This window comes from Heteronotia binoei, chromosome 1, assembly GCF_032191835.1.
Source record: "Heteronotia binoei isolate CCM8104 ecotype False Entrance Well chromosome 1, APGP_CSIRO_Hbin_v1, whole genome shotgun sequence".
Lineage (NCBI taxonomy): Eukaryota > Metazoa > Chordata > Lepidosauria > Squamata > Gekkonidae > Heteronotia > Heteronotia binoei.
The window spans coordinates 18,052,225-18,065,443 of record NC_083223.1 but is presented as its reverse complement, the minus strand read 5'-3'; the positions used below and the strand labels follow the sequence as shown (position 1 = coordinate 18,065,443).

The window sequence follows — 13,219 nt, the reverse complement described above, 5'->3', positions numbered from 1 at the left end:
CAGGAGGGACAACGGGACAAGCTTCCACTCATTGTCACGGCCATCACTGCTGTCCAGAACCAAGCCAAGCAACCCTCAGACAGTGCGGACACCATGGGGACAGCCACATTTGGCTGTGGGTGTTCCAGGGCTGCTTCAATATCTTGATCCGCCCCTGTATGGGGGAGAGGGGAGAATCAGGAACTGCAAAACGCTGGCCTCAAAAGCTCACTACCTTTAGTTTCCAAAGTCAGTGGCACGCAAGGAACACTGAGCCAAAGATGATGAGTTCAGACACAAAATCAGAATGAAGAGGAAAATGTTTTCCGAGGACAGACGTCAAACCCATTTCCATTGGGTTGGAAATCAGGCAGAGAACACAATCAGGCAGAGCGGCTGCCCTTCAATCGCAGATCAACCAGTGTCCTGACTCAGTTAAAAGGCTACAGCAAAGTTGTACCTTGAGCTGGGCATTAAAAGCGTCCATTTCAGAAAGCTTGGAAGCCGTTTCTTTCTCAAGTGTGTCTAGCTGTTCCCTAAGTCTTTGGCACAATCCATCCTTTTCAGAGGACTTCTTGTGCAGCGAGTTAAGCTCTGCATCTGTAGAAGAAAGATCAACATGGAATACGAATCTTTGCCGATAAACTCATTTCCTTTATTTCCTCTCCTTCATTTCTTATGCTGGATACATAAGAAAGCTTATACTAGATTACATAAGAAAAACTGCCAAGAAATTTCTCTCCTGAAGCTTTAAAGACCTGTTTGAATAACAGAAACAGTTACTTGTTTGTGACAAACTACTGGATGTTTATTTTTACACCAAGTTACCTCGTTCCTGTTGCCTGCTCACCTCATAAGTCCTAAACTTATTCATACCTGACCATTTCCCCTCAAAGTTAATTAAAGCAGTTCATTAGTTTTTGAACTATATCAGCCTCTTGTACACCATTATCAAATTAGGACAAATAGAAAACTCTCCCCTTCAGCTTCCTAGGCTGGGTCAGCATCTCACAATATACATTCAAACAACTGGGAGCAACAGCCAGTGAAAAACAAAGAAGAAAAGGAAAAAAGGCTGCTGAGCTAAGAACAATATAATGGAAAATCCTGTGAGGGATGGTGAAACCAACATACTCAAGGGCGGAATTCTAGCAGGAGCTCCTTTGCATATTAGGCCACACCCCCTGATGTAGCCAATCCTCCAAGAGCTTACAAAAAAGAGCCTTGTAAGATCTTGGAGGACTGGCGACATCAGGGAGGTGTGGCCTAATATGCAAAGGAGCTCCTGCTAGAATTCCTCCCCTGAACATACTATCAGAGGTCTTACCCATCACCTCCCACCTGATTCTTATAGCTGGAGACATCAGGGATTGAACTTGGGACCTTCTGCATGTCAAGCAGGTGCTCTACCATTGACCTGTGGCCCCTCCTGGATACTCATCATGTAATTCTCAGGGGCTGAAGATTTTCAACGTTCCTAAGATATTCTTTTCTTGCCATACAACCCAGCCGGTCCATTCCCCACTTTGCCCTTTTAGAACTTCTCTCACCACCAGCCCCTGTCCCCTCCTTATCCCTTCTTACTCTTATCCGTACCTGTCCCTCCCTGTTGTCTTCCTTCCACAATGAGCAAGAAGCAGAGAAAAGAGAGAGGTATTTCTTGGAGGTACTTACTAGGCGAGTTACCCAGCTGCATGTGATTTATCCTCTCACTTAGCTGCTGTTTTTCTGGAACCAAGAGAAGCAGCTTGTTCTGATATTCCTGCGAAGAAGAGAGGCATCTTTTCAGAAAGGTATTATCTTTTCTTTGTGGCAACATCTACAAATGCTTACAATTGGCTGGGGCCATTCATTTTCTATGACAACTGTGATAACTGCCCCACCCCACAATACTAGGGAGAGAGTGTAAGAGAGTGAAAGTGTGTGTGTGTGAACTACATTTTCCAAAAGCTCAATAGAAATGTGGTCCAATTAAAAAAAAATACACCTGACACAACTTAAATATGTTTTTTTTCATAGCATTAGTCCACCAGGGATGATTTCCAGCAAATTCTGACAGAATTCCAGAACCGGAACTGGAAGTGAGGAGGGAGCGAAGCCTCCACCAGTTTTCTCTTCGCAAAAGAGGCCCTGCCGGCTGCTTAGAAGCTGATAGGGCCAGCCTTGTCGTGGTGAACGGGGGGGGGGGGCATGCGACGGAGCACAGCGGACAGGAAAGAAGGTGCAGAGGACGGGAAGGAAGGGGGCTGGCGGTGGTGGCAGCAGAGGGGGGAGAGAGAAGGGCAAACTAGGTGGTTGTCTTGGGCACTGGGGAGGGGAGCCCAATTCTGCGCCCCCCCTCCCTGCGCCCTAGGCAACTGCCTAGTTTGTGAGCCGGTCCTGAACCTGATTAGCTTCTGAGATCTGATAGTATTGGGCTAGCCTGGGGCAGCCATGGCTGGGCCTAGTTTCATTTTGTCCCTCGCGTGTTGGAAACGACAAAACCATCCGCTTCTTCTTACACACCTGAAGCTGTTGCTGCAGCTGTTTGATCTCCAAAATCCCCAAGTCACATTTCTTGTCCAGGAGATCCAGGTCGTTTTTCTGAATTTGTTTCCGGTTTCGAATGTCTTGCAATCTCCCAGAGAGCTGCTGGTGTTTGTCATTCTGTAGTCCACGTGGAGGGAGGAGAGAGATATTTCGCCTGATCTTAAAGCACTCCACCAATTCATATTAGACGGTCACTACCGCTAATCACTATATTCCTTTATGTCACATATAGACTGATTTCCCACTCACCATACGCTGCTCTCACGTTCCTCTTCTCAGCGGAGCTTCCTTTGGATTTCACACCATCCGCCCCGGGGCTGCAAGTAATGTCGGCATTTTCGCACAGCAAACAGAAACCTCTAAAAACCAGTTTCTGTTTGCCGCACGAAAACGCCGACGTTACTTGCAGGGGGCAGATAGTGTGAAATCCAAAGGAAGCCCCGCTGAGAAGAGGAACGTGAGAGCGGCGTAAGGTGAGTGGGAAATCCGTCTTAGTCTACCGGTCCTTTTCAACTGAAGGTACTGGGGATTCTATTTATTTATTTAGTTCTATTTATATCCTGTCCTCTCTGCCAAAGCAGGCTCAGGGCGAGACTGAGCTTTGGACCTTTTGCATGTCAAGCAGATGCTCTACCACTGAGCCATGGCCTCTTCCTCTTCATTTATTTCTTTAAACATTCAAAAATAAAATTCTCACACTTGAACAGGGATTTTTGAGCATTTGAATTTATGCAATACAAATTCTTAGACTGATCCCTCACTAGCAGTTGCTCCTCCCCCGAGCTTCTGCTTTCCCCGGCGCGAGCAATCAATTCTCCACCAGTTGCTGCATGGGCGTATTTTGATCCGCAGCTCCCTCCAATTTCCCTCACGGCTTCCTGCTCTTGTTTTTTGGAGAGCAAGAAACTGCGAGGGAAATCGGAGGGAGCCGTGGATCAAACTACGACCTCGCAGCAACTGGTGGGGAACTGATCACTTGCACTGGGGAAAGCAGAAGCTCAGGGTGGAGCAACTGCTAGTGAGGAATCGGTTTTAATTTCAAATGGGAAGATTTCTAGGATGGAAGAGACGGGCCCTGGCTCTGTTGGTGGAGCAGGGCTTACTTGCCTCACCTCTCCTCTGCCATCTACCATGCATGCCTGTTCCCTCCCCTCAAACACTGCACCTGGGGTTCACTGCTGACCATGATGCAGAACTCGGCAACACTGTCTTCCATTTCACTCACTCCAAAATAGGGGAAGGGGAAAGAAACAGGTGTCTTTGATATTGTCTTCCAAAATTTCCCATTTTTCCCATTGGGAAAATTGGAAAAAAAAATGTTTTCAAGGAAAAAAACACCGTTTTCCCCCAGATCCACACGCCCCCCCCCCGCCGGCCTTCACATCACTGCACATGGAATGGATGTGCACAGGACTTTTTTTGGTAGCAGGAACTGCTTTGCATATTAGGCCACATACCCCTGATGTATACAATTCTCCTGGAGTTTACAGTAGAAGATGACCGCAGATTTCTGCCCTGCCCTTCTCTTTGAATCAGTCTCAGAGCAGCTTACATCTCCATTACCTTCTTTCCCCACAACAGACACCCTGGGGGGTGGGTGGGGCTGAGAGAGCTCTCACAGCAGCTGCCCTTTCAAGGACAACTCTTGCGAGAGCTATGGCTGACCCAAGGCCATTCTAGCAGGTGCAGGTGGAGGAGTGGGGAATCAAACCCGGTTCTCCCAGAAAAGAGTCCACACACTTAACCACTACACCAAACTGGCCCTGTACTAAGAGCCCTCTAAATTCTTGGAGGACTGGCTACATCAGGGGAAAGGAAAGGTCCCCTGTGCAAGCACCAGTCGTTTCTGACTCTGGGGTGACATTGCTTTCACAACGTTTTCATGGCAGACTTTTTACGTGGTGGTTTGCCATTGCCTTCCCCAGTAATCTACACTTCCCCCCCAGCAAGCTGGGTACTCATTTTACCAACCTCTGAAGGATGGAAGGCTGAGTCAACCTTGAGCCAGCTACCTGAAAACCCAGCTTCTGCCAGGGATCGAACTCAGGTCGTGAGCAGAGCTTAGGACTGCAGTACTGCAGCTTTAACACTCTGCACCACAGGGCTCTATCTACATCAGGGAGGTGTGGCCTAATATGCAAAAGAGTTCCTGCTAAAAAAAAAAAGCCCTGAATGTGCATATTAGTTGCACAAATTACAGCCCATTCTAACAGTAATTCTGGCTGAACTTGTGAGGAGTGGGAAGGGAAGTTAAAAGACTTTACTAGCTACCCACTGAGGTCAGTTTGGCACTGAGAGAAATTAACAGAAAAAGAAATGTGCCAGGGAAATAAAAAAAGGTAACTAGGTGGACAAAACACAGAAGTGCACACGTACTCAAACTTAAGAACATAAGAGAAGCCATGTTGGCTCAGGCCAATGGCCCATCCAGTCCAACACTCTGTGTCACACACAGAGCCGGTGTGCGTGGGAGTAGGCAGGATAGGTGGCCGCTTAGGGTGCCACCCCACCTGGGGCGCCACTGGGTGCCCCCCATGAGCCGGGCCAGGGCTCGTGTCCCACGCACCTTGAAACGTGTGTGGGAGGTGACCGTCGGCTCCTCCACCTCCCAATCTGCAGGAAGGCTGAGCAGGGGAAAGGGCTTGCATTGGCTCCCCTGTTCCCCCCCTCGATCAGCCTTTGTGTGTTGCAGGAAGGCTGAGCGGGGGGAACAACTGTCAGCACCTTCCACCTCCCATCCCGATCTGGAAGCCTGAAGGGGCCGGGGAGGGGAGGGCCTGCTTGATGATGTCACTTTTTGTGATGCCATCATGCCCCGTGCACACGAGTGTTTTTTCCTAAAAGAAGATGTGGGGGAGGGGGCACTGAACTGGGGTCTGCTTCCAACGGCAGAAAACCCAGCGCCGGCCCTGGTCACACAGTGGCCAAAAAAACCCAGGTGCCATCAGGAGACCCATCAGTGGGACCAGGACACTAGAAGCCCTCCCACTGTGCCCCCCCTCAAGCACCAAGAATACAGAGCATCAGAGAGTTCCAACAATACGCTGTGGCTAAATAAATAAATAACTAAACGTTCCAATTTCCAACCGTTTCAAGCCTGGGGAGGGCGGGAACCTCAATGGGGTACAATGCCATAGCGCCTGCCTTCCAAAGCAGCCATTTCCTCCAGGGGAACTGATCTTTGCAGTCTGGAGATTAAGTGTAATGCTGGGAAAGCTCCAGGCCTCAGACGGAGGTGGGTAACTCTGCTCGATATAGTGCAACGGACTCACCAGTGCATCCAGTTCAAGATTAAGGCTCTTTTTCTTAGAGGTCAGCCTAACAATTTCTTCTTGTTCCCGATTACGCTGATTGAGAAGATCCTGACGCCGAATTCTTTCCCATTCCAGACGCCTCTGCCGCTCAAGTTCTTGCTTAGCTGCCTGAAGATTTAAAAAATATATACATTTTTTAAAAAACACACTAAACCAGGGGTGTCAAACTCATTTGTTATGAGGGCCAGATCTGACATAAATGAGACCTTGTTGGGCCAGGCCATGTCGGGTTGGGCTGAGCTATGTTGGGCTGGGCCGTGCGTGTACCTATTTAAGATTAAGTAGCAGAGATATAAACTTTATACAGGACACAAACAAATTAAATATATATATTTTTAAAAACTTAAAACGTGTGTGTGTGTGTGTGTGTATATATATATATATATATATATATATATATTTGGCCGCTGTGTGACACAGAATGTTGGACTGGATGGGCCATTGGCCTGATCTAACATGGCTTCTCTTATGTTCTTACATGCTTAAAATGTTAGCAATCGTTGGTCTTAAAGGTGCTTTCATTGTATTTCATTGTATTTCTCCCATGGGATCCAAGGAACTGGACAAAGGAAGCTCTGACTCTTTCCTTCCTTCCCCAGGGGACTGGGGTGGAGGAGCCTCAACCAACAGAAGGAAGAAAGGCTTGGCTCAGTGGCCCTGCTGGGCAACTGAGCAAGTTGTTATGCAGAAGGAAGCAAGAGAGAGGGAGAAGGAAGCAGATGACAGCTAGGCTGCTCGGGGGCCTGATTCGGCCCCCAGTCTGAATGTTTGACACCCCTGCACTAAATACTTGGAGTAGTGATTTACACATGCATTTGCATTTTATCTACTGCTGCATAAAGTGTTATAAATGCAAAAAAAAAATTGATACTTTTTTGTACTCCCCAACATCGTTGCATTTAAGAAAAAGATTATTGACCATGCCCGCTAGTTCCAGAACAGGGTAGCTGTGTTAATGCACTGCAGCAAGGACAAGAGTCTTATCACATCCGAGGAACTGGGCTGAGGTCCATAAAGAGTAGAGCAAACATTTGTTAGTCCCAGGGCTTTTATTTGTAGCAGGAATTCCTTTGCATCTTGGGCCACACACCCCTGATGCAGCCAATCCTCCAAGAGCTTACAAGGCTCTTTTTTGACAGCTCTTGGAGGATTGGCTACATCAGGGTGTGTGTGGCCTAATATGCAAAGGAGCTCCTGCTAGAACTCCACCCCTGGTTAGAAATATTTTGTATTGCATATAGATATAAAAAATGTAAGTTAAAAAACGGAGCCTGCTCCAAATGTCCCCAAACAAGGGCAAAGAATAATTTTTACCACAGTGGTAACTGAGGGAGTGACCCACCTCCCGCCTTTCGATTTCTTTCCTCCTCTCTTCCTCTCGTTGCCTTTCCATCTCCCACTGTCTCTCCCGCTGCCTCTCCAGTTCCAGCTGCCTCTTCCGCTCTTGCTCCTGCTGTTCCCTTTCTTGCCGCTCCCTTTCTTCTCTTTCCTTCTGCGCTTTGCGTTCCGCCTCCCGCTGCTGCTGCTCCAAGAGCACTTGGCGGCGCTTCTCCAGCTCCAGGTTGCCTCGCTCGTAGTTGGCTTTCCTCTTGTCCTCAAAAGTAACTAGAACAAAGGACCGCGAATGTCACCCTGCTACAAACACCATGAAACGGGGGGGGGGGGGGCTGTGGTGGTAAGATAAGGAACTGTCAGAAACAGATGACTTGTCAAAGGAACGCAAACCAGGGGGAAATTCATTATAGCAGGGGTGGCGAAACTGCGGCCCGGGAGCCACATGTGGCTCTTTCATTTACTGTGTGGCTCTTGAAGCCCCCACTGGCTGGCTTGGAGAAGGCATTTCTCTCTTTAAATCACTTCTCCAAGCCAAGCCAACCATCAGCCAAAGAACTGAAAAACTATTTTTTAGCAAAATTCTGTATGGGCCTGCGAGATGAGGGTGAGGGGCAAGGCGAGGGTGAGGGGCATAAATCACTTTAAAGTTAAAGTTGCTTTCTTTCCACCTCTCTTTCCTCCCTCCAACTATCTATTTTCCTTCCTTCCGGCTCTCAAACACCTGACGTTTATTCTATGTGGTTCTTATGTTAAGCAAGTTTGGCCACCCCTGCATTACAGAATCTTATACAGCTCAAGATCCTTACAACCTTACAACTCAAGATCTCTTATGCGCCCTGCTTGCTCCTCTGGGTCCAGTACCCATAGCCTTCTTTCTTTCTGCCTCGATCTGTACTGCTGCCCCCACTCTACTATATTCCTTCCCCCCGGAAACTGTCCAAGGGACCTCTGACCTTTTTGAGCGCAGAGGCACCTTTTGAATTCTGACACAGGACAGCAGGCGGCAGCGCGACCACCACGGGTGGAATTCTAGCAGGAGCTCCTTTGCCTATTAGGCCACACCCCCTTGATGTAGCCGATCCTCCAAGAGCTTACAAGGCTCTTTTTTGTAAGCTGTTGGAAGATTGGCTACATCAGGGGTATGTGGTCTAATATGCAAAGGAGCTCCTGCTAGAATTCCACCCCTAGCAACCATAAAATGACCACTATGAGTCAGGGAGCCACACACACCAGATGTAGGAAGTCCAAGTGTAGAGAACAAAAAGAGTAATAATAAAAAAAGCACTGAGAAAAAGGAGTGTGAGAACGAATCGAACCAGCTGCTGTTGAAACACTTATTTTAATCTGCAGAGCTTATCAGATCTCCACCGGCCAATCAGAAAACCCGCTGGGGAAAAGCCCTACTTGCCCCACCCATTGTCTAAAATACTAGGTGAGCACTGGTAAAGGTGTCGGTGGTAGGGTTGCCAGATCCAGGTTGGGAAACTCCTGGAGATTTGGGGATGGAGCCTAAAGAGGACAGGGACCTCAATGGGGTGCAATGCCCTAGAGTCCATCCCCCCCAAAGCAGCAATTTTCTTCAGGGGAACTGATCTCCATAGTCCAAAGATGAGCTGGCATCCCTAGGTGGTGGGTGCTATGGCAACCATGAATGTGGGATTGGGGACCCTGGTAAACACACTACTGCTGTTCTAAAGAACACACAAACAGCAGGCCCTACGGCCCAGGCATCTGGCACGCACTTTCTTTCGAACCAAAATTAGTTCTAACACACACCTGTCAAATAAGGTACACCCCAGTGTCTTTTCAAAGACAGTTTCTCACCATAACGGAGAACAACCACTGCTACCTGGAAATGTTTTCTGGGGCTCCTCATCTTGTATTCTCTGGTATGTTGGCAGAGTACCATTTGCATTTTCAACATAGTTTCCACTTCTAAAAGGAAGAAACAATTTTTTAAGCTAAGTCGCTTGGTATTTATTATACTATCTGTAACATGTCAGCTGGCAAAGATAGCTCTGAAAGGGAATTAGACAGCTTCATGGAGGAGAGATGTATCAGGGGCCACTAGCCATGGTGAATAAAGAGAACCTACGCACTTGGAGGTGGTAAATCTCTGAATCCCAGAGCCAGGAGGCAACCAACATCAGGGGAAGGCCCCGGCCTCTTGTTGTTGGCTCTCCAGAGGAACTGGTTGTGAGACAGGATGCTGTACTAGATGGGACCACTGGCCTAATTGAGCAGGTCTCTTTGTATATTCTTATGGAGGCCTCAGCCTCTCTGCCATGTAGTTGGCCCTCCAGAGGAACTGGTTGGCCACTGTGTGAGACAGGATGCTGGACTAGATGGACCACTGGTCTGATCCAGCAGGGCTCTTCTGATGTTCTTATGGAGGTCTAAGCCTCTCTGCCCTGTTGTTGACCATCCAGAGGAACTGGATGGCTACTGTGTGAGACAGGACGCTGGACTAGATGGACCACTGGTCTGATCCAGCAGGGCTCTTCTGATGTTCTTATGAAGGTCTAAGCCTCTCTGCCCTGTTGTTGGCCCTCCAGAGGAAGTGGTCAGTCACTGGGTGAGACAGGATGCTGGACTAGATGGACAACTGGTCTGATCCAGCAGGGCTCTTCTGATGTTCTTATGAAGGTCTAAGCCTCTCTGTCCTGTCGTTGACCATCCAGAGGAACTGGATGGCTACTGTGTGAGACAGGACGCTGGACTAGATGGACCGCTGGTCCAATCCAACAGGGCTCTTCTGATGTTCTTATGAAGGCCTCGGCCCCTATGCCCTGTTGTTGGCCCTCCAGAGGAGCTGGTTGGCCACTGTGTGAGACAGGATGCTGGACTAGATGGACCATTGGTCTGATCCAGCAGGTCTCTTTGTATATTCTTATGAATGCCTCAGCATCTATATCTTGTTGTTGGCCCTCCAGAGGAACTTACTGGCCACTGTGAGACAGGATGCTGGACTAGATGAATTATCAGTCTGATCCCACAGGGTTCTTTTTATGTTCTTATGAAGGCCTCGGCCTCTCTGCCCTATTGTTGGACCTCCAGAGGAACTGGTTGGCCACTGTGCGATACAGGATGCTGGGCTAGGTGGACCACTGCTCTGATCCTGCAGGGCTCTTCTGATGTTTTTAGCTGGTGTTACTCACCTGAAGGAAGGAGGCACCAGCTCAAGAGGCAGAGTTAATGGAAGGGGCTGCCCAGCTCTGGCCACATCAGTCAAATGCATAGCTACTATGAACTCTTCTGCTTTCAGCTGTCCGTCCCCATCGATGTCAGCGAGTGACCTACAAGCAGCAGAAGAGCTGCATTAACTGGACTGGGGGAATGAGGAACGGTAACTTCATTGTTTCAGAATATAGAAATATGTATATATTTAAATAGATGTTAGCACATGGACCACATTTGTCAAAGCAAAGCTTCAAGAAACACCTGTGTTTGAACGATATGAAATCCTAAGCAACAAAGCATGTTCACACACGCACACGCGTTCCCTCTAAGCCAGGGGTCCTCAACCTACGGCCCGCGGGCCAGATGCGACCCGCTGAGGACGTTTATGCGGCCCGCCGGGTTATGGCAAAATCAGACCAGAAGTGACGTTCGACCTAAACTCGCGTTAGCAATGCACACTTCCGGCACTGGGCTGAGGCGGCAGAGACAGAGTGTGAGGCGATACCGAGGTGAGGCGAGTTCCCAGGCTGGGGTGTGTGGTGTGGGGAAGGGAGAGAGATGCAGAAGACGGAGAACTGACGGCCCGCGGCCTTGTACAGTAACGGCAGCCACCACAACAGTCTGGCCCTCCAACAGTCTGAGGAACAGTGAACTGGCCCCCTATTTAAAAAGTTTGAGGACCCCTGCTCTAAGCTGTGGAGTCTTGTGAACCAAAATTCTACTTTGTGAGCTATTGGAATAAAGCTGTGAGCTACTGCCAATAAAATTGTGAGCTGCTGCATAAATTATTTTGCTCTGGGGCCATTTTTCCTGAGCTAAGACAAAAATGTGTGAGCCATAGGCTAAAAAAACCTGTGAGCTAGCTCACACTAACTCAGCTAAGAGGGAACACTGAATAAGCACCCAGGTGTGTTGCAGGGCATGTGAAATTAACACAAACAATGATCATGTACAAATGCACAGTTCATACAGAACAGAGCCTTTGTGGTGTAGTGGTTAAGAGCAGCGGGCTCTAATCTGGAGAAATGGGTTTGATTTCCCACTCCTCCTCCACATGCACCTACTGGGTGACCTTGGCTCAGTCACAGTTCCCAGAGCTGTTCTCTCAACAGCAGTTCTCTCAAGAGCTCTCTCAGACCCACCTACCTCACAGGGTGTCTGTTGTGGGGAAAGGAAGGAAAGGCGATTGTATGCGGCCCTTTGATTCCGAGTGAAGGGTGCAGCATAACTCCAACCAGGGATAGAATTCTAGCAGGAGCTTCTTTGCATATTAGGCCACACCCCCCTGATGTAGCCAATCCTCCAAGAGCTTACAAAAAGGAGCCTTATAAGCTCTTGGAGGATTGGCTACATCAGGGGTGTGTGGCCTAATATGCAAAGGAGCTCTTGCTAAAATTCCGCCCCCCCGAATTCAACTCTTTTCTTAATTTTTTCTTTGACCCAAAGGTTCTTCCACTTAAGAGACTCTTAAAGCTAAAGGAAGGCCTCAAACTTTTCTCCTCTCTCCCAATTAAATAAAAGGAGTTTTAAATACTGAATACCCCAGCTTGGCCCAAGCTCCACAGAGCTCATTAGCTAAGCAGGATCAGCCACGCAGATCATTTGGATGGGAAACCACTCAGGAAGTCCCGGGTTCCTCTGCAGAGGAAGGCAATGACTAACCACTTCTGAGTGTCTCTTGCCTTGAAAACCCCACAGTCCGGGGTCACCATGAGCTGCTAGTCTAGGGTTGCCAAGTCTGACTCAAGAAATGTCTGGGGGTGGAGCCAGGAGCAAGGGTGTGGCAAGCACAGCTGAACTCCAAAGGGAGTTCTGGCCATCACATTGAAAGGGACCGCACACCTTTTAAATGCCTTCCCTCCTTTTGGAATAATGAAGGATAGGGGCACCTTTTGGGGGGGCTCACAGAATTGGACCCCCTCAGTCCAATCTTTTTGAAACTTGGGGGGGGGGTGTTTTGAGGAATATCACCAGATGCTATGCAGAACATTTGGTGCCTCTACCTCAAAAAACGACCCCCCCTAGAGCCCCAGACAACCACAGTTCAATTTTCTATTACACCCTATGGGAATCAGTGTCCATAGGGAATAACGGAGTGCTCAGCAGTCATTTCCCTCCCCCTCCCCCGCGTTCTGATGACCCTGAAGCAGGGGGGGGCCTCCAAACTGGGGATCCCCTGCCCCCACCCGGGGATTGGCAGCCCTATGCTGGCCTGATCTCATTGGAGCTTGGAGGCCAGGGCTGGCCCTACAGCTAGGCAAACTAGACGATTGCCTATCTGGCACCTGTTATTGTGTACTCAGGCTGGCAGCGGCTCTCCCAGGGTCTCAAGAGGAAGTCTTTTACATCATTTGCTACCTGATCCTTTTTACCGGAGATGCCAGGAGTCAAACCTGAGACTGCACTGCGTGTTAAACAGGGGCTCTACCACTGAGCCACAGCCCTTCCCAAACCATTAGCACACTTACCAAATGGTAGCTAACTGAGTCTGAGAAAGATTTGATTGCAGAAGGACATTTTTGGCTTGAAAACCTTAACAAATGAACAAATATGAACATTTACGAAGTTATTTTTACCCAGTATGTTAGTTAAAATACCCTAACAAGGCAGGGCTCAGAAAAAACAGGATGGATTTCACCTGATTCCTAAATGATGATTATGGGAACACCACATAAATTTGAGAAGGGTGGGATTTTCATAATCGGGAATCACCACAGAAAAGATTCTTTCCTCAGTAATTGCTTGCCTAACCTCTGAGGGTGAGGAAAATGGAGAGAGGCCTGTGATTTCAGTTGCCGGACAGCTTAGGAGGTTCAGGGCTTTACAGATCAATGCCAGCACTTAGCAACTGAACTTGGAAACAAAGTAGAAGCCCATGAAAT

At 48.5% G+C, this 13,219-nt stretch overlaps 1 protein-coding gene across 1 annotated transcript in view; it reads right to left on the bottom strand.

The window, feature by feature from the left end:
* The window catches only part of LOC132566388 (intersectin-2-like), a 143,998-nt gene that overhangs the window by 79,350 nt on the left and 51,429 nt on the right, over window positions 1-13,219 (bottom strand). Inside the window, 8 exon segments of the mRNA XM_060231383.1 lie at window positions 440-579; window positions 1,654-1,741; window positions 2,485-2,625; window positions 5,781-5,930; window positions 7,165-7,427; window positions 9,007-9,092; window positions 10,316-10,453; window positions 12,806-12,869. Of these exon segments, the coding sequence (XP_060087366.1) occupies window positions 440-579; window positions 1,654-1,741; window positions 2,485-2,625; window positions 5,781-5,930; window positions 7,165-7,427; window positions 9,007-9,092; window positions 10,316-10,453; window positions 12,806-12,869 (1,070 nt within the window).